Consider the following 20,558-nt stretch of genomic DNA (forward strand, 5'->3'; position numbering starts at 1 on the left):
CTCAGCTTCAGGGTTAGTCAAACAACTGAAGCAATTTTAGGTGATACCAGTCCTGCGCTATCCTGGCCTAACAAAGGTTACCCCTCCAGCACAACTGGGGGAAGTAAATGTGAGTACCTCAGTTGCTGCAATTCAAAAATCCCAGCAATGTAAATGAGGAGACAGGACTGTGAATAGTGACAGTGGAGGCACAGGCCAGCTTTCCCTTCTGAGACCCTTCTGCAAAGGAACATACAGTCAAGACACAGGGAACAAGATGACATACAAGACACTAAGCTCCTCCATGGCTTCAAACAGATCTTCTGGGATTTGTGTAAAGTCTAAGAGGATTGGGACTGTCATGTCTGCAAAGTGACTCCTGGCTTCAGCTCTTATTAAGTAAGTGAAATACCTTTTTAGTCACATACTCCACTGTAAGAAATCTAAAGCTGCTTTTAAGAGTACACAGTGTCAGCTAATATCAGCCATATGTACCAGAAGAGTTTCTGTATGCAGTTGAGTTGAACTTCTTAGAGAAACAGGTAACAGTTGTCACTGTTTCAAATACACTTCTCAATTACTTTCAAAATATTTATTTATTTATTTATACAGTACACACAAATAACAGTCTGTAGAATTCTGGGTTACCTTCACTTTGTCTACAACAGGAGTAATTCCAAATTGGGAAGACAAAAAGAAATCCCTTGTTAGTCATTAGGCAAGCAGAAAGTGATCTTGCAGTTTTCTCTTACCCAAGAAGCCAGGGAGTCGGGCAGAGGTAGAAAAAATCATCTGAGAAACAAAAGTGGCAGACACGCAAAGAGGTAGTCTGGTGACCCTACTCACCATCACGGTATTACAGAAATCACTCTTCTCAATATGCGAATATCTTATCTTCTGGCTCCGAAACCAGCTGTCTGAGATTATAGCAAAAAGACTTGGCTTTTGGCTTTCTGGATTTGAACTCAGATAAGCAGGCTTAGACCTCAACTTTCCTGCAGATGACTGCACCTCCTCTTCCATTTCTATGCTAGAGGTGTCATTCTGGTTTTCTTCTTCTGTTGGTTCAACCTCAAATTTAGAATCAGAATCAGGCTCATCAGAAGACTGTTTGTTTACTTCTTCTGCACTGGGCATCTGTGCTAGAAAGAGGTTTAAAAAGAACGTGTAAAATACCTGCACATGACTTCAATCTAGCTGCCAGCCTTGCATGTTCTATCTAGGAGCTCAGCAAGGTTCTTCTGAATCTTTTTCAGCTGAAATAAAGGATTTCCAAACCCAAGTAGGCATTAAGAGGCCTGTATAAGTGTTTGACTTTTACTAATTTTCTTAATCAGCAACTATATTAAAGAAAGAGCTGAAACACCCACTGCTTTTTACTTGTGCCTGCTGTAAACTAGCATAAAATAAGCAGATAACTGAATTAATTAAGAAACTATTAAAAAGGATACCATTTTAATTTTCTCTCTTAAGAGTGATTGAGAAACATGATAATGTTCTAATTCTGTAAACACACTACTATGTAAAAATATAGTAATAGGCTTAATCTTATTGATTCAAATGGAATTTAGAGCATTTATAGAAATTGTTGGAGGCCTGGTGCTAATAACAGTCAGTATAGGGCCGGGAAATGTGAAGGTAAACATAGTTAAGCATAACCTGAAAGTCTTATTTAAAGCATCAAGAGATTCCAGAGTTACTCTTCCCAGGCAAAAAAGCTGACAATGAAGTGTACGTGGCATAGCTACCCTTTACCTGTGCAAAACGGGTATTTTATTCTGCTTTTCAGATGTGAACAGTAAGGCATGCTTGTGCTGCTCAAGGTAGCTTGTACAACTGCCCAGCCTCTTGTAACCTGCACTTTCTAATTACTCTGCTTGGTTACCCACAAGGGCACATGTGAGGGTGTAGAGGGAAGATACTTCACTACTGAAGGAAACAGAGGCAGTTAATAGCATCAGCAGTCTGCTAAACCTGCAAAATGGGAGATGAAAGTAAAAAATCCATGGTGAACACACATGCAGGATGGGTAAGGAGGAAGGAGTATAAGTCACTACTGAGGTGAGTACCTCCTGTTCTGCTGTGCCTCATTGTGGCTATTCCTATGTGACCTATCATACAACTGGCTACCACATTATTAAGAATAGAGGGCACCAAATAAAGTTAAAGCTTGCTAAAGTAAAATTCTAATTTTAATTCTAATTCTTATTTTCCTTCCTACAGCAGCTCTGCAAAGGCAGAATCACTGTTTTTGAACTTAGGTTTGATTCCTCAGCCAGGATTGCTTATGCTTCAGTATTAGAGCAAGCTAGCAAGGCTTTATCCTCCTGAGTACATCAACAAGCCTATTATTAACCTAAACCAAAGCCTGTTATTGGTTACTGACATGTTAGAAATAAGAATCAGTGATGGACTGGGAAGAGGAGCAAAATACACAAATAAATGAAAATGCATGTCCTGCTCCATCCACAAATTTTCTATCAGCACTGATAAAAGAATCCCTTAACAGCTCCTGGTACCACTCCCCACACCCAAAGGAGGAGAAGTGTGAGAGAACTGTAATGAAAGTGCACAAAGTTAGAGGGTGAGGTTAGCTTTCTCAAATTACCTGTGAGAAAAAGGGAGAGGGTAAGGAAGAACACCAGCAGCAGGTTGTCTTATACGCATTTTTAACAGAAAGGCGTAATAATTTGAGTTTGCTACCAACAGTACTAAAAAAGCCCTTTACTTTCCTTCTGTGACAAGTGGCATTAGTCTAAAAATAGCTAGCAGAGTGCTTTGAACATGAAGCATGCAGGACATTTTATCTTATCAACTGCAGAACTTACCTTCATTCAGGAGAAGCTGTAGCCATATAATCATTAGGATCAACAGCATTACAAATGGCAAACAAAACCAGAAGAAAAGCAGAGGAAAGGTCAGCTCATTCACCAAAGGAACCACAGGATACTTCATTGCTTGCTTCAAGTTACACTAAGTTTAGATTAGCTTGCCTGCTCTGCTTTACCTTTTAATAACTCTCATTGCATCACTGTGTTAATCACAAGCAGACAGCTGATATACTCTGGATGGTTAGCAAAAGGGACAGCAACTGAGAGAACATCTGATTTGATTGTTCTTCTTTGGCTGCTATTTAAAGGATAAACACAAGCTAGGAAGCTTTCAAGGCTTATGTTAAAACGATTGCTTAAGGTCTGTTTCTATAAGGGAGATAGCCAAGTGCTTCAGCTACTTTGAAATTGGGTAGTCAAGGTTGCTTTTGAAAAGTTGGTAAAACAGGATCAAACCTGCAGTGATGGATATAATAGAATCATGGAATGATTTAGGCTAGAAGGAACTTAAAGCTCATCCAGTTCCAACCGCTGCCACAGGCAGGGACACCATTGTATTTTAATTGCCTTTCTAGCTCCCTTCCATGAAGAAAGGCAAGTTAGCATGTTTTACAGGATATGTGTCTAAATGTATTGCTGAATAATTAAGCAGTTCAGTGGTGATCGAAGTAGGAACTAATAGTATGACTTCAGTAACTTGACATTCATCAGACTGTTTCTCCTTTAATAAAATCAAGCCATTATCTATCACCTCACAGGTGGCTGTTTGGCTAAATTAATCCTTTGTGTAGCTCTTGGTACCCCTCAGAAGAGAGCAGCTATGCAAGTGCACGTTATGAGCTGCATGCTGTTAATTCCTTGCTTGTGCGCCTGTGTTTTTATGCAGTGACAGTCCCTTGAAATTAGACTTTTAATCCCCAAGATCTAAACGGACTTTGCAAATTTTTATTAATTCACGTTACTAACACTTTAGTATCACTGTGTGATAAAAGCAGCTATTACCCTTATTCTGTGCATTGGGTAAACAAGAAAAGCCATTGACGACCTGAGGTTCGAGAGGGCTGAATGTCTGCAGCCTGCACTTCCAGCAGCGGGGGCTGGGGGCGCTTCTGACCATTAGGGGCAGCGACAGCAGTAACGGATCCCAACCCGGCAGCGGTGACCTCACTTCGGGGGTGACGCGGCCTCAGCGGTCCCAGTGCAGGGGCAAGGGCAGGGCTCAGCGGAGGCTCTGGGAAGGCCGCTCGTCTTCCGCCCCGACAGCAGGGGGAGCCCTTCTTGCCGGGTGCTGTCCCGCAGCAGCTTCTCGGTTCCCTGAGCCCGGTGTAAGACCCCGGGTGTGAGCCTGGGGCTGAGGGCGCCCCTGTGGGACCGGCAGAGGGGGCACAGCCTGCCCGCTCCCGAGGCCCCACGCCTCGCCTCGCCCGGAACGAGTGTCGGCATCCGCGTTCTCGGCCGGAGGGAGCCGCAGTCGCACCATGGCGGCGGCCTCACGAGTATTCTGCTTCCGCGACGTGCGCTGGGCCCCCGACCCGGTGCTGGAACCAGGCGCGGCGGTGCGGACGCCGCAGCCGGTGCCGCTGGTGATCGACAACGGCTCCTTCCAGACGCGGGCAGGCTGGGCCTGCCCCGACCCCGCCGTCCCCGCCGAGCCGCTGCTGCGGTTCCGCTCGCTAGCGGCGCGCAACCGTGGGGCCCGCAGCGGGACCGGCGCCGAGACGCAGGTGGGCAACGATCTGGGGAGCCCCGAGCCCCTGCGCTGGCTGCTCCGCTCGCCCTTCGACCGCAACGTGCCCGTGCAGCTGGAGCTGCAGGAGCTGCTCCTCGACCACGTCTTCCAGCGCCTCGGCGTCAGCTCGCAGGTAGGGCCGGGCCGGGCAGGCCCTGGAGCCGCGTGTGGAACCCTGCCGGAGAGGGAGGGGGAGCGGCGGGGATGCGGGTCCCGGCAGCGCCCCGGGGTGTTATGGGGCGCTGCGTTGTCCCTTTCTAGCAGACGCGCGGCCCTGGGCAGCCTCCTGCTGTGCTGAGCTTGGCCCGGCGCTCCCCGGCGGTGCCGTTTGAACTCCGCTGTTCTCGAGCTTCTTCATAGCTTAGGAATGAAAGGAGAGTGGGTCGATACAGGTACGGGGCGAGAGGTTTGGACTGCAGCATCTGGTCAGGCTGTGGCCAAGAGCCAGTGTCCACGGTTGGTTTTTGAGAGAGACATTAAAGACTTGGTTTTGACTTCTTGTTTCATATCCTCAGGAGGACTGAGAGTTGCTCCTCAGATCATGAAGACTTTTGCCTTTTTGAGCTTTACACGGTGTTCAGCTGCTTTCCTCCAGTTTTCATGTGTGCTTCACCTCCTCAGTGCATAGATTTAAATTTTTAATAGTTTGTATATGCTTTAAAAATCCATTCTCCTCCACCTTTAGGAATTTATTCTTTGGTTGAATGAACATTGGAAGCCTTGATATAGACAAGGGTTCTTTTTTTCCCCCTTAAGCACTAGATATAATTTAACTTACATGAGTTATAGATTGCACAGGAAAAACTTTCTTGTTGCAGTTTGGAGGAATCCTTGCTGGTGCTTAAAGGAGAAGCAAGGATAAATATCCCTGAATAACAAAGGAGGTGATTTTGCCTCTCTCCTCTGCTCTCATGAGACCCCACTTGCAGCACTGTGTGCAGTTCTGGTGTCCCCAGCATAAGGACATGGAGCTGTTGGAGCAAGTCCAGAGGAGGCCATGAGTACTATCAAAGGCTGGAGCAGCCTCGAATGTATGGAGACAGGCTGAGAACATTGGGTCTGTTCAGCCTGGAAAAGAGAAGCTGTGTGGAGACCTCAGAGCAGCTTCCAGTGTCTGAAGGGGGTTACAGGGATGCCAGAGAGGGTCTTTTCATCAGAGGCTGTAGCAATAGGATGATGGGTGATGGGTTCAAACTGAAACAGGGGAAGCTCAGGTTAGATATAAAGAAGATTGTCTTTACTGTGAGGTCTGGCACAGGTTGTCTAGAGAAGTGGTAAATGGTCTATCCCTGGCAGTGTTCAAGGCCAGGCTGGACAGAGCCTTAGGCTCTTAGGGTGAGGTGTCAACCTATTAGGTTTAGGTTTCAACCTATTAGGGTGAGGTTTCAACCTATTAGGGTTGAAACTGGATGGTATTAAGGTCTGTTCCAGTCCTAATGATTCTATGATTTTCTCTTCATACCTTTATTATTTTTTCTCTTGTCCCTTACAGGGTTGTGTTGATCATCCAATCGTTTTGACAGAGGCAGTATGCAATCCTCTCTATTCAAGGCAAATGATGTCAGAGCTGCTCTTCGAATGTTACCAAGTGCCGAAAGTGTCCTATGGCATAGATAGCTTGTACAGTTTTTACCACAACAGAAGTCAGAACTGGCCCTGCAGTGGTTTGGTGATATCTTCAGGTTATCAGTGTACCCACATTTTGCCAGTCTTGGAAGGCAGGTGAGTTCTTGGTGTCTTTAGTACAGTGCAGCCCTTCTTTGTCAGCCATTGACTCTTCAAGTGATGCAGATGCCCTTTCCCCTGACATTCAGTATTCCAGCTCCTGCAGTGTAAGTTCTTATCAGGTCTTTATACTGGTGAGCTAAAACTAGGTCTGTGGTTTTTGCCGAGTTCTGTTGAATTTTGAATTGAAGCAGTGCTGGCCGGGTACATGTTGTATGTTTGGTTATTAATCATGTGTAGATCTTTACTTGCAAAAGTAGAATGGGGAATCTACTCCAAGTAAGATCAGGCATTAAGAAAATATATCATAGAATGGTTTGGGTTGAAGGGACCTTAAAGCTCATCCAGTTCCAAACCCTGCCATGGGCAGGGACACCTTCCACTGGAGCAGCTTGCTCCAAGCCCCTGTGTTCAACCTGGCCTTGAACACTGCCAGAGATGGGGCAGCCACAGCTTCTCTGGGCACCCTGTGCCATCGCCTCAGCACCCTCACAGTGAAGAGCTTCTGCCTAAGAGCTCATCTCAGTCTCCCCTGTTCTGGCAGGTTCAAGCCATTCCCCTTGGCCTGTCCCTCCAGGCCCTTGTCCCAAGCCCCTCTCCAGGTTTCCGGCAGCCCCTTTAGGCACTGGAGCTGCTCTGAGGTCTCCCCTTCAGGAGCCTTCTCTTGTTCAGGCTGCCCCAGCCCAGCTCTCTCAGCCTGGCTCCAGAGCAGAGCTGCTCCAGCCCTCGCAGCATCTCCATGGCCTCCTCTGGCCTCTCTCCAGCAGCTCCATGTCCCTGTTGTGCCATTGTCCCAAAGCTGGATCAAGGACTGCAGGGGGTCACCCCAGAGCACAGCAGAGGAGGAGAATCTGTCCCCCAACCTGCCGCTCACGCTCTGGGGGTTCAGCCCAGCACACGGGGGAGGTTCTGGGCTCAAACGCACAATGAATGCATGTCATGGTCATGAAATATTAGAGGGTAAAGGAAATACTTACAGCTGCACTAGCCATCACTTGCCTCCTAAAAACGAGTATTTCCTTGCTGTAGCCAAAATTATTTAATGCTTTTTTTTAATTATTATTGAAAGCAGAGCCATTCAGAAAGTATTTTCAGTAAACAAAGCCATGATTATGCTTGTTGTCTGAGAAAAGCAGGTGTATTAGATTCTCTGGTAACTGAATCTTAAAATATTTGGGGATATTCTTGTTTACTTGACAGTATTGGAAAGTAAATAACGCCGGGGGAAGTAGGTCTGGTTTATGTTGAACTTGTGGATCTCTGCACAGTCCTTTGTGTATCTTTGCATTTTCAGACTGGATGCTAAAAACTGCAAACGTATTAATCTTGGAGGGTGTCAAGCAGCTGTCTACCTCCAGCGCCTCCTTCAGCTGAAATACCCAGGGCATTTTGCTGCCATCACTCTTAGTCGCATGGAGGAAATACTGCATGAGCATAGCTATGTTGCAGAGGACTACATAGAAGGTAAAACCAGCTGTAAATTGCCACTAGATAGTGCTCACCCAAACTTAATTTTCTCTTCTATGTCTGTTGTTCTCAAGTTGGCTAGAATTCTGGCAGAAATACTCTACTACTGTTTTGCTTTCTTTATAGCTTTCTGGCAATTACCTCATGGTAGATTACAGTCTCAACAAGAGTTTCAGATTTAACATTAAGATAGAAACAAAATTGAATTACAAAAAAAAAAGGCTGTATGAGTTCAAATTTCTCTGTGAATAAAAATTGTGATTATTTCAGAGAAAAAGAATTTAAAATGAGTTTGTTTTGTTAGTTATTTTATGCTTCCAACAGAACATTATATTTCCTAGGATGATTCCAGCATCTGGCTGTGTTTCTTATCTGCTTTAAGGTTTCCAAAATTGCAGAGGACAATTCTCATGATGTTTTGTAAATTAAAGAAGTTTTAAAAATTTCCGTGGTAAATGTAATCTTAAGTAGTGGCTGAAGAAAAGTTTTCTTAAAGTTTTCACTTATGGAAGAGCCTGCAGAAATCCTTAGACATGTGTGAGAACTTGCCCTTACCTGGGAAAAGAGAAGATTCTGATGTGCACTTCCCGCTCTGGTATGCAGGAGATCAGAGCACTAAGAACCATGGGAACCGAGTATGTGGCTAGGAGGTAGTGCTCTGAGGGGGGAGCTAAACACTGGAGCAGCTGGTCAGAGGTGACAGAATCTTAGGCTGGACTGTTGCGTTCTTTCTTCCAAGTCTGAGCTTAGCGTGGCTTGCATGCAGTGTACGAATTGTTGTTTTCTGCCTGGCTAAAACAGTTATTTTGCTTTCAAAACATTTAGAGCTACGGAAGTGGCAGTCCCCAGAGTACTATGAGAACAATATGCACAAGATGCAGCTGCCTTTCTCTAACAAACTGCTGGGGAGCACTCTGACATCAGAGGAAAAGCAGGAGAGGCGGCAGCAGCAATTGCGTAGACTTCAAGAACTCAATGCACGTCGTCGAGAAGAGAAGCTACAACTTGACCAAGAGAGGCTGGACAGGTTACTGTACGTACAGGTAATCAAGGCAGAGTTTTCTGTGTTGCCTTCTGGGAGGAGGGCAGGCTGCCTTCAGAGCCTTATCAGAATGCCATGCAGCACTGTAAAGAATCATAGACTCATACAGCTTGGGTTGGAAGGGACCTTAAAGCTTATTCAGTTCCATATTCCTGCCACAGGTAGGGACACCTTCGACTACAGTAGCTTGCTCTAAGCCCCTGTGTCCAACCTGGCCTTGAACACTGCCAGGGATGGGACAGCCACAGCTTCTCTGGGCACCCTGTGCCAGCACCTTCACAGGAAAGAACTGCCTAAGAGCTCATCTTAATCTCCCCTTCTAAAGAAGCTACAACTGTTCTGTGTGTTTTCTGGTAGGAGCTTTTTAAGCTTACTTGCAGGATAAAAGGGAGAGATTACTGTTGTAGAGGATGCTGTCAGGTTCTGAACAATTCTTTTGTGAACTATTTTGAATGCTGCCAAAGCATGCATACCATAATATCTAATGATGAAGGCAAAGTGTCTGTACATGCACAGTTGACAGACATTTGATTGCCCTGTCGTCACAGCTAACTCTGTCTGTAGGAACTTTTAGAAGATGGTCAGATGGATCAATTCCACAAAGCTTTGGTGGAGCTGAATATGGACTCTGCAGAAGAACTTCAGTCTTACATCAACAAATTGAGTCTGTCTGTTGAACAAACCAAGCAGAAAATCCTACAGGCAGAAGTCAGTATTGAAGTAGATGTTGTGGACAGCAAGCCAGAGGTATAGTGTTTTCACCAAGTTAATCCTCCTTATGTCTGAGAGATTTAAGTTTCTACACTTGAAAATGTGCCATTTCAGACTTTTACGGGTGAACTAAGCTTTTCCTTTAACACACTGCAACTCATTATTAATTTGGCAACTGCTTCTCTCTTTTCCAGCTTTCCTATGCAGCTACAGAAAATAACAGTTCCATAGGCCTAAGATCAGTAACCCTTGTGCTATTCTGCACTGTGCTGTTACATACCTTTGAAGTCTTATTCCACAGAGTTCTAAGCAAAATCTCTGGACTTCCTGGCAGTAGCTGAAGTATAGGTATATGAAATCAATAAGTTGCCTTAAAAATTTCTTTCATATCTTTAAAGATTTGGGGGAGACAAGAGAATAGTTCTGGGTACTTAAGGTTGACTTGCTAGGTGGTTGTAAATGCAACAGCTAACATAATGGTTTTGTTCATACTTTAAACCAACCTCTAACTCTGCTTTTGCATTAATTTTGGTGAAATAAGTGGGCCTGGTATGTTAAAGGTTTTTTCTCCACCCCCAGTGTCTGACAATTAAAATGACATTAAATTTTGAGTACTTAAACCACAAAGTGGTTATGATCCGAAGACAACCAGCCTTAATTGTCAGTAGCCATCTATTAAAGATATAGGAGAACATATGAAGCTTTTTGTTAAAAAAAGCATTAGTTTTCTGTTCTTCCCTTTCAGATGCAGAGAACTTCATGGTAAACAACCACCCTTTGCCTTTATTCTTGTTATCTTTCTTTGGTGCAGTTAAGCAATATATTCTATTTTGTTTACTTAACAATGAAAGGTGGATTGCTGCACTTGATTTTTGGGGTTGTGTTGAAAATGAGAAACTTAATTGTCTGCTTTGTCAGACTAATACAGACCCAACACATAGCAGCTGCTTCTAAGAGATTGTCTAAGGCTGCTTGTGGATTTACTTATAATTGCTTTTCAAGTCACGTAAGAGAGAACTTTCTCAGTTAATTCAGTCTTTGCTTAGGAACAGACAGAGAGAAAACCAGAAAATTGAAGCAAATAGAGTTGTGCCAGGTGCAGGAGTTCATATGTCTTACATGGAGCTTGAGATGTAGCTAGAACTAGCTGGTGAGCTGATACCTTCTAGGTGTTGTATTTTGCCTATCCTTATCAGTAAAGCTTGTGTAAGAATCAGAATGACAGCGTTTGAGCAACATTGAAGTAGATGATGAGCTTACCATTGTGGTAAAGAGTCTTTCTGCCCTCTGGTAAAAGAAATTGTTCTAGAAGAAGATAACCAAAAGACTATTAGTTTCTTATAATTTTGCTTAGTGGCTGTGCTTAAGTTCCAACATGTCCCTGTTCCAACATATCCCATGCTCCTTTTCTTTACTAGATGTAGCCTCAGTCCTTGGAAGCAAGTGGAAATCCTTTTTGTTAGGTCAGTGCTTTGTGAGAGCCCCTATGGTTGTCACTGAATCCTTTTGTGAAGATGGGTCATCCCTCTGGCTCTGCAAAAGAGTCTGAAAGCTAATTAATGTTGTCCTGGGGTCTGTGCCAGGTCTTTAGCTGAGTTTTATGCTGCTTTGTGTTGCTATTTGCTTGGTTGGGTTTTTTTTAAGACATAAAGGGATATAACAAAGCATAAGTGTTGGAGATAAGTTCAGGTGACTTAAGATTTGTTTGCTGTAAGGAGAAACACTGCTTACACTTCAGTTTGAGTAATTACTTGGGTTTTAAGTGGTTGTAAGCTAGATACTTAAGAATGCTTGGATGGTCTAGCTTTGTCTCATCCTGGTATTACTTGCTAGACGTTGCAGCAAACCTTACAAGTTTAAAATAACAAAACCAAATCTTTGGCAATGAAATACCTAAGGTAACACTGTACCACAAAAATAAAGAAGATAATTAAACCCCTGCTTTTACTTCACAACCATAAAGTACTCTAGGCTTTTGAGTGATGCTTTAGGAAACAGCTTTTGGAGCACCTTCACCTCTGTGTAAAATATAAGGGCTTTTGGTATATTTACATGCCAGGCAGTTGAAACTGTCAAACATTGTGTGGCAGCTTTGAGCTAGCAAATATTTGTGTTCCAGTCCCATACAAGCTAGGCAGGGAATGAAATAGTAACTATAGAGCAGTTAGAGGTGCTGTGAGTGCACTGAGTTTTAACTAATTTTAAAAGCTATTTTAATAACTTTCAGTCTGTTATTATGTGTAGGCCATGGCTGGCTGGGAGCCTGGCAGTCAGCCTGTTGACTGAGGCCTTTCCTTTCCCAGCTGGCATCACAATAAATTTGTTTAAGGTTTTATCTTTTTATGTTTTGAGTGAATGTCTGTCTTAACATTTGCTTTCTGGGGTGTTCACCATTTTGATTTTTGTCTTCAGTGCTAGAGAACAGCATGTTTGGTTTCAGGCATGTTAAAAAATTGAGGTTTGAGAAGAGCAGCATTGAATTTTCCAAATGTGTTACTAGCATTGAAGTTGTCTGTGCTCAGCACACCTGAGCTACCCTCCTGTAATATATTTTCTTCTGTTTCCAGACTCCTGATTTGGATCCGTTAGGCAGTGAGCAGTCACTGGAGGATGTGGAAAGTGTTAATGAGTTTGAACCTTTATTTGCTGAGGAACAGCCTGAAGTTGAGAAGCCTGTTGCTGCAGTGCAGGTTTGATTTCTGTACCTACACCTCATGCCAGAGGTTGCTGCCTCCTGTTTGCACAGCTAGGTCTGCTAACATTTCTCCAATGCAAACATGGTTTGCCTGCTCTTGGAAGAGATGCTTAAGCTTATCTGAACAAACATTGAGAGAGGAGAAGTCCTTGCAGTCTTAGCTGATGGCTTAGAACACAGTTATACCCATCTGGCTCACGCTGCAGGCAGTGCCTGTTTAACAGTGCCATGTTATCAGGAAAAAAATGTCCACAGTGTTTCTGTGTGTGATCCATAGCCTAATGTTGCACCACCGTGAACACAGCTTTCAACTTGTGATATTGAGCCTTGAGGATTGAGTGGCACCAAACAGAAAGAAGTATAGGAAAAGTCCAGCTTCCTTGGCTTTTTGGAACCTTTTACAGCATGGCATTTCCTCTGCGAGAGCATTGTAATCTGTTTTTTGTACGCATTGTTTGGAAACATTGCTCATTCTAGAATATTACTTTCTGTAGCGTTAAGTTCCTACTACTTTTCAATCTCATCTTTTCAAAGCCCGTGTTTAACCTGGCAGAGTACCACCAGCTTTTCCTTGGCACAGAAAGAATCAGGGCTCCAGAGATTGTTTTCCAGCCTTCCCTGATTGGAGAAGACCAGGCTGGTATAGCAGAAACCATGCAATATGTCCTTGAGAGGTGAGTTTATGAAGCTGCTTGGCACTCACTTCATTCAAGCTAGTCTTGTTTTGAGACCAGCTTTTGCAATTCTGGTTGCTTAGCAACAATTTGAGACAATATGTTTGAATAGTTCTTCTGGTGGGGTTGAGCAGTGCAGGTTAGATGTGTCTTCCTGTTCCTTGTCTTAATTCAGTGGGCTCCAAACTTTTTTGATTACACATCAGTAAAAACTTTTTGAGTGTGCACCTCCAATATATGTGTATTTATAAATTACAGGTACTACTGAACTATTGCATACATTTAAAAATGTACAAAAACCCAGAAACTAAAGAAGGGTGCGTTAAAAGTGAAAGAAACACGTTTTTTGTTTATTTATTAATGGTACAAAAAAAGTCATCTTCCTTCACCTCAATGAATTGTCCACACCCCACTTTGGAGACCCCTGCTCCAAATTTGTTACAGAGGGAGACAGCAAACCCTGGTAATTATCCATCCCATGAAACAATGAGCTGGCAGCCTCTGCATTTCTGAAACCAAAATCAGGGGGGACAGTTTTAAGTTATGATATAAGCATGTTTGCTGGACAGCTGTTTCCAGACAACTTAGCACTTGGCAAAATGTTCTTCCTGAACTCTGTGAACATAGATTTGCATTTTCTGAACTGTGAGAATTGCAGCTCTACTGAGCTGTTGATTTATGGTGCACAGTGCACAGAGTGCTTTAAGGATTTTCTCCTACCACCCCAGAATTTTCACAAAACAGAGGAACACAGGTTTCCATGCTAGGAAAGTGAAGGAAGTTTCTGAAAATGAATCCTGAAGACAGGCTATTGATATTCCTGATAGCTGTTCAGTTCCTAGGAGAGATGTCCTTGAGGAGGACTGAGATTGACTTGATTTTTGTTCCTTCTAGGTATCCAAAGGAACAGCAATCTATTCTTGTCCAGAATGTTTTTCTCACTGGTGGAAATACAATGTACCCTGGACTGAAAGCCAGGGTCCAGAAGGAACTCCTTGAGATGAGACCATTCCAGTCATCTTTTCAGGTATATGTTTGCATGAACAGTGGCTCATCTGTGTTCAAAAGTAATTTGGGTTGGAAGAGGTACAAAGCAGCTGGACTTGAAGCATGGGGATGGAGAGTGTTTTATGATGAGACACTGCAAACGGCATTTTTCACCTGAGAAGACAGATGGTGAGAGGCCAGTAGCAGCCCTCCGGCATGCTGGACCTGTGGCTTCTTGGAGTCACGTTGCTTGGGAATGCAGCCCAAAGCAGGAGCTAAACTCTATCTGAGCCAGAGAGTTGTGGCCAGCTCAATGTCCATTTGGAGATCAGGGATGAGTGGTGTCCCTCAGGGGCTGGTGTTGCGACCGATCTTGTTAAATATCTTTGTTGGTGACACGGACAGTAGGACCAAGCACTCAGCAAAGTTTGCTGATGACGCAAGCTGTGTGGTTCGGTTGATATGCTGGAGGGAAGGGATAAGACGCAGAGGGACCTGGACATGCTAGAAAGGTGGCCAGTGCCAAGTTCATGAAGTTTAACCCAGCCAAGTGCAAGGTCTTACGTCTGGGTCGAGGCAATCCCAGGCACAGCTACAGGTTGGGTGGAGAAGGTCCTGGGGGTGTTGGGTGAGGAGAAACTGAACATGAGCCACTTCAGCATGCACTTGAGCTCAGAAGCTGCCCATCTGCTGGGCTGGATCAAAAGGAGCATGACTGACAGGTTGAAGGAGGTGATCCTGCTCCTAACAAAGGTCACTTGTTCCAGATAGGAGCTGTTCCAATCTGCACATTTCTAGCCTAACATACCTGTGCACGCATGGTCCTTTAACTGAAGCAGGTTTTCCTTTTCCAAGACATTTACCCTGCTCTCTCAAATGTCTTCAGAAAGAGCACCTATAGGTTTCTTTAACCTTTACCTTAGAATCATAGATTCACAGACTGTTTTGGGTTGGAAGGGACCTTAAGATAATCCAGATCCAACCCTCCTGCCATGGGCAAGGATGCCTCACCCTAGACCATGTTGCTCAAGGCTCTGTCCAACTGGGCCTTGAATAGTGCCGTGCCCAAGAACTGTGGGTTGGGAATGTGATACACCCATTTTCTTTCTCTACCTATAGGAGCAAAACAGCCTCATAGAGAACTGATCTCAAGGTCAAAATACACTTCAAACCCATTCCTAATATTACTCTTACCCAGAGGCACTGAATAATCAGCTCAGACTTCTGAAATTCAGTGGTTTGTGTTATATACCACTATACTCAGGTGTAGGAGAGAAAGGGCTTTACTCTCCTGTGTTAAATTGACATCATTGTTCTGTTTTCCTTCCATCCAGGTTCACCTTGCTTCCAATCCTGTTTTAGATACCTGGTATGGAGCTAGGGATTGGGCAGTGGAATATATGACTTGCGATGAAGGCTGGATAACCAGAAAAGACTATGAAGAAAAAGGGGGAGAATACCTCAAGGAGCACTGTGCTTCAAATGTCTATGTGCCTATTCGCCTTCCAAAGCAGGCTCCACGGACAACAGAGGCATTAGCACCTAGCAGAGTGCTAACATCCAGCACAGGTAATGCCTGTGAGCAGGCCTAACACCATGCCTTGGTCACGGACTCTTGTATACAGATAGCAGGACTGGAAAAAGAAGTTACTGGTGTGCAGCATGAGCTGGGCATGAAGCACAGACCTCAGCTGCTCAGAGAGCCCCAAGCATCTCATCCAGTCCCTTCAACAAGGAGGACGAGCCACTGAGGCATCAGCTGCATGGTCCTGGCACTTGCAATGCTCAGCACAGAGCGTAGGAGTACGCACCAGCAAGGAGGAACACCCCAGAAGTGCATTCCAGAGAGAAACAGCATCTGAGAAACTTTCACAGCAAGACCCAGGTTGGGGTTTTTTTGAGAGTCTGTTTTACAGCTTTTTTTGTTCGATTAAAATGTTCTGGTTTTATACTGCTTTCATGGATGATACAGAAGCTGTGCCCGTCTCAAGCAGTCAGCCCAGCAGGCGCCCCCCATGCCTGGCCCAGTGGGTGTTTGTCAGGACATGTGCTACTGGAGGCTGGTGAGGCTGAGCTATGCCTTCCTTCTGAGGCCTGCACACCCTTCTGCTTTGATTTCCTGCCTGCTACACACTTTCTGCTAAGCCACCACTGAATCAGCACTGATTTCAGATACTTTTGACTTAAATTAAGTCAGTAATATTGACGCCTTGATTGAAGCTGTAGAGCTGGTCACATGAAGCACTATCCAGCTGTAATGACAGGATGCTCCATAAAGTGCAGGCCAAGTGCAGTTAGTCATTAAGTGGTTTTACAGAAGTGATGGCTAAGCAAGGACGTTCTTGACTGATGGGACTTTTAGATCAAAATTTGCATTAGCAATTAAGTAAACTTCTGCTTTACCACTAACTTACATGTTTCAGTGATTTGACTTCTTTACAACCCCAGTAATACAGATGTATTTGATGGGTTGTACCTTGCAGGTTTGTAGCCAGGCCCCAGTCCTGCTGCACAACATACTGGAGCTGAAATTTGACTGAGGATTCATTTATTGCACTGAACAACTTACTTGCTTTCCCAGAAGAATGAGTGCCAAATGGTGAGCTGAAATCTGAGCAGACTCTATCACTTTGGCAAAAGCTGTAAACTGTTAGGCTGGAAAAGGTTAGACCATGGGGAAAATATCCAGACCATAACTGTATAAAAAAAGGTGTCCCCAGGGGCTGCAGAGCATCAACATAAGCTGTCTCTCAGGAGGTATAGAGGTCTTAGTGGATGTCTGCCCTCGTCCTAATAGACTACTGGGCAGGGGCAGAGGAGGAGAAGGCAGCTTGCTACCTTCAGGTAACCTTAAGTTTGGACTAATGATCCTCCATGGAGGCATACTAACCTTCAGGACTGTTATGGTAATTCTGTGGGTAGTAAAGAATGTGGAAAAACACGCTGTGCTAAAACACCAGCATGTCTTTGCTAATACCAGTGGCCTGGAGTATGTGATATCCCATTGTTGGTTGACCCCTTTCTGACACATCTTTAACTATTGCTGCAAGTGGCTACTTGGGATACAGAAACCTGGATTCTTGGTGTTGGTTGCTGAATAGATCAGAGGGTGTTGTGCATAAAACTGTTCCAAAATGAAGACTTAAAAGGGCATCTGTTGCAAATGGTTATATTACTTTTAAATGTTTAGCCAAATTGAGCCAACCACTTCACTTGCATTAGCTCAAAGCAGACCTGTATAATTCTGTACAGAGATGCCAGATCAGCTGCTTAAACAGTTTCAAAGAAGCATAATTGTATAATCTCCTAAATATTAGCTGTTGATTTGTTACTTTATCCCCACAATAGCTGGAGTAACTAATGAACTTGGACAATGTAATCAGTCACAGGCTGTTCTGAAGGAGCTGGTGGTCATTCAGTTCCTTGGATTAGCACCATGAGAAGCGTGAACGTTGTGGGATTAATTTTAGCCATTTAAATTCAGTTGCCCCATAGGATTTGCTACCTGAGCATTGGTGCTGGAAGGAGAAAAAAGGAAGGAGAAAAAGGAAGGAGAGGGAAGCAGCCCAGTTAAGGTACATACTTGGCCTCTTTTTAATGGGACTTCAGGTTGCGTGAGGAGCAGTAGGAGGAGTTGTTACAAAGATCATTCTGTGGACAGGAAGCTTAAACTGATGCTGTGAGGGCCTTTCCCAGGTGATGGTAGGACTGCTGTTGAGTGAGCTGCTGTGCAGGCAGCTCCAGAGCCTGTGCTGTGTTTATCGTGGCTGGTGTCCTGCAAGCTGCAAAGTACAGAGGCCAGTTCAGAAATGGTCAAGTGGTTCCCATTTGAGCCTCAGGATATTAAGTTCAAAGCAACCTGTAACCTTATTATACAATTCACTTATCACCTAATTCAGGTCAAAGAATACAAAGTACAAGTTTTCAGTTTAACAGCCATGGTGAGCTTGGTCTATTTATTCTGAAAGAGAGCTCAAATTGGGTTCCACCTTTCAGTATCCCTAAGACCTGCTCTGAGTGGAAACACCGCATCAGAGAGAAGCCCTGGAGACTAAATATGGATCACGTGTTTAATGTCCCAGATTTCCGTTTGAGCTGCATTTGAGCCTTGCTTTTGGTCTTCAAGGCTTCTTCTGTTTCCTGTGCCACAGCAACTTCAAACATGAACTGTTCTTTTCTAAATCTCCACTAGGACACCAAGATTAGAATACTTTGCTCTGGTTACTAATCTCCAAAATACTTAATGTGCTGTGTAAGGCAGCATTCCAGAAGAAAGAGAAGATGCCCATGAACTGTCACTTGTAATTTAAGATTATCCCTCCAGAGACAGCCTGCAGTGATCCTCTAGCAGTCATAAACCAGAAATTTTGAAGCTTGTGTGGGATGAGCAGGGGAGGGGAGAATGCTGCAACAGATTTAACATTATCCCTAAAGTCATATGGTGGGATTTCTGCTCTTGTTCCATACGTCAGGCACGAAGCAGCTGTGCTGATTCCCATTGCTCACTCCCACTGCTTCATGCAGACAGCAAGCTGCTCCCTGAGCATCAGCCTCAACAAAGCTGCTTGGTTTTAACCCCTGACATGGTTTGCCAGTTCTTAAGGCTCCTTTTGCTCCCTCCTTCAGGATCTTTCATTCTGCTTTTTGAGCAGTGGGCTTGGTTTCCATTTTTTACTGCAGTATAGACTGTGATGGGAGCACCACCAGAGTTAGGAGACCTTCTTCCATTTTTGTGTCTGTTCACTCATGACAGATTGTGGCTGTTTGCTCTGACCCCAGTTCTGTGCCTCAGCATCTGGAACAGCAGAGCTAATCCAAGAATGCTACTAGCAGTGTGTGTAGTTACTGTAGAGGACATTAAGGATGGTGGGAAGGCTGGAAAGGGGTTTGTGGGTTAGGAGGGGAGGTCAAGTAAAATGAAGGAGAATAGACCCATCTATGCTTAATGCACAATTGGCCAAGTGGAAGATGTCTGAAGATGGAAGTGTATAGGAGGGTCAGAATCACTCCATGCAGGTGTGCTTTTCTTCTGGAGCAGTTGCTGTTGACCACTGTCAGAATATGAAGCAAGCTGAATTTATGGTCTGACTCAGAAGCTTTTACTGTCTGTTAAAATTCCTGGGTTTAGGCAGGGCTAGTTTTTTAGCTTTCTATTTTTTTCAGGGCTAAAATGAAGTATGAAGCATCTTCTCTCTTCGTCTGTCTGGAAATAAATGTGCTGTGCTGGTGGGGACAGCATCTTTTATGTTGCCAGTGAGACTCTGTGAGGGCGTCCAGTTTCCTGCACTCACAGTAGCCATAGTCAGGCTGTTGTACCAAGCGGAAGCTCGCCCCTGTGGAAGCTCTGTGCACTGCTCTCGCCGGGTCTGGCTCAACAAATGAGCCTTAAGAAGGTCCCAAACTGCATTCTTAGGTATATCCACAGTGACATGTCTGTGAGAACCCACCGTGGGCACAGGAGGGCTGTCACAAGCAAGATGCCATCTGCCAGCACTGCACTTGAGCTATTAATGAGTTTCTTGTCATAAATCCTTGCATAGCTTGTCTAGTACTGAGGAAAGCACCTCTGATTTCTGGATGTGGTAGGGCTTTTTGCATCTTTAAACTGAGTTTTGTCTCCCTTGGGTTAAGCATGTGCATTGCCATGGCTGGTGTAGCTTCTCAGGAAGCAATACAAGAAGAAATACATTTCAAATCCTGATCCTTAGATTGTCCTTTTTTTTTTTATTTTACCACACTACAGCTTAGTTAAAATACACCCCACTCCTCCTCTCACCCCACATTCCTGCCACATACCTGGCATTCCTTCATCCTTAATGAGATAGAGTGGGGGATTTTGCCTTCTTGGAATTTTGGAGGAATACTAAGTGGATTTATCATGAAAAGCCCCATTTAGGGTATAAATCTCCCTGAAGGAGAGTCCCCATATGGCAAACTTTGCTTTAGCTGGTAATGGTGAACAAAGTGTTTAGGTTCTCATTTAATAGCTATTTTGGAATATATATACAACATTTTGCAATATATGCATAACATAAATATATACCAATAGCAATCTGGCACAGGGTGCCCAGAGAAGCTGTGGCTGCCCCATCCCTGGCAGTGTTCAAGGCCAGGTTGGACAGAGGGGCTTGGAGCAAGCTGCTCCAGTGGAAGGTGTCCCTGCCTGTGGCAGGGGTTGGAGTTGGATGAGCTATAAGGTCCCTTCCAACCCAAACCATTCCATGGTTCATTGATTCTGCTTCAGCTCTGTTATAAGTACTGCACTTGATGCAGACCATGTTGGAACAAGCTCCTGGGAGTGTGGATAAAGCAGAAGAGGCTTAGATCCTTGCAGATGTAGATAGGGACACCAGTGGAACTCCTGGACTGTTGACACTTGAGGTTTTACCAGTCACTACAGTGTGGACACACTCCATAGACAAGGCAAAGTTGTTAAGTCAAAATAGTTTTCTTCAGTCTCAGTGCAGCATATGACATATGACACTAACAAACATGTATGACATTAATAAACACAGCACTGCCTGGTTGGATCAAAGGTTCTTCTGGCCTTGTCCTGGTAGTGACCTCCAGGAGGTGTTGAGGAAGAAGTATAAGAATAGGAGCAGTAGTGATCATGTGTGTAAATCAGGAAGAAGACTGTAAATAATTCCAGCTAGTTAACACCACATACCCAGAAAGGCATGTGAAATGTGAATGTGGTGCTTCTGAAGCCCCTCGC

The 20,558-nt window shown here is 44.3% G+C and overlaps 1 protein-coding gene across 1 annotated transcript; it reads left to right on the top strand.

The window, feature by feature from the left end:
* Nucleotides 1-4,073: 4,073 nt before the first annotated feature.
* Nucleotides 4,074-19,547, top strand: ACTR5 (actin related protein 5). The gene is made up of 9 exons (XM_005147571.4): nucleotides 4,074-4,672; nucleotides 6,032-6,261; nucleotides 7,559-7,728; nucleotides 8,557-8,774; nucleotides 9,338-9,520; nucleotides 12,052-12,174; nucleotides 12,714-12,853; nucleotides 13,748-13,880; nucleotides 15,175-19,547. The coding sequence occupies exons 1-9, from the start codon at nucleotides 4,289-4,291 to the stop codon at nucleotides 15,430-15,432; spliced, it is 1,839 nt and encodes a 612-aa protein (XP_005147628.2). The 5' UTR covers nucleotides 4,074-4,288; the 3' UTR covers nucleotides 15,433-19,547.
* Nucleotides 19,548-20,558: the final 1,011 nt, after the last annotated feature.

This window comes from Melopsittacus undulatus, chromosome 10, assembly GCF_012275295.1.
Source record: "Melopsittacus undulatus isolate bMelUnd1 chromosome 10, bMelUnd1.mat.Z, whole genome shotgun sequence".
Classification (NCBI taxonomy): Eukaryota; Metazoa; Chordata; class Aves; order Psittaciformes; family Psittaculidae; genus Melopsittacus; species Melopsittacus undulatus.

Bases quoted from the DNA above. Each gene is read 5' to 3' on its own strand.
- ACTR5 (XM_005147571.4), top strand. From the start codon at position 4,289: ATGGCGGCGGCCTCACGAGTATTCTGCTTCCGCGACGTGCGCTGGGCC. The intron at 6,262-7,558 runs GTGAGTTCTTGG...TTGCATTTTCAG, and splicing joins TTGCCAGTCTTGGAAGGCAG to ACTGGATGCTAAAAACTGCA. The intron at 12,175-12,713 runs GTTTGATTTCTG...ATCTTTTCAAAG, and splicing joins AGCCTGTTGCTGCAGTGCAG to CCCGTGTTTAACCTGGCAGA.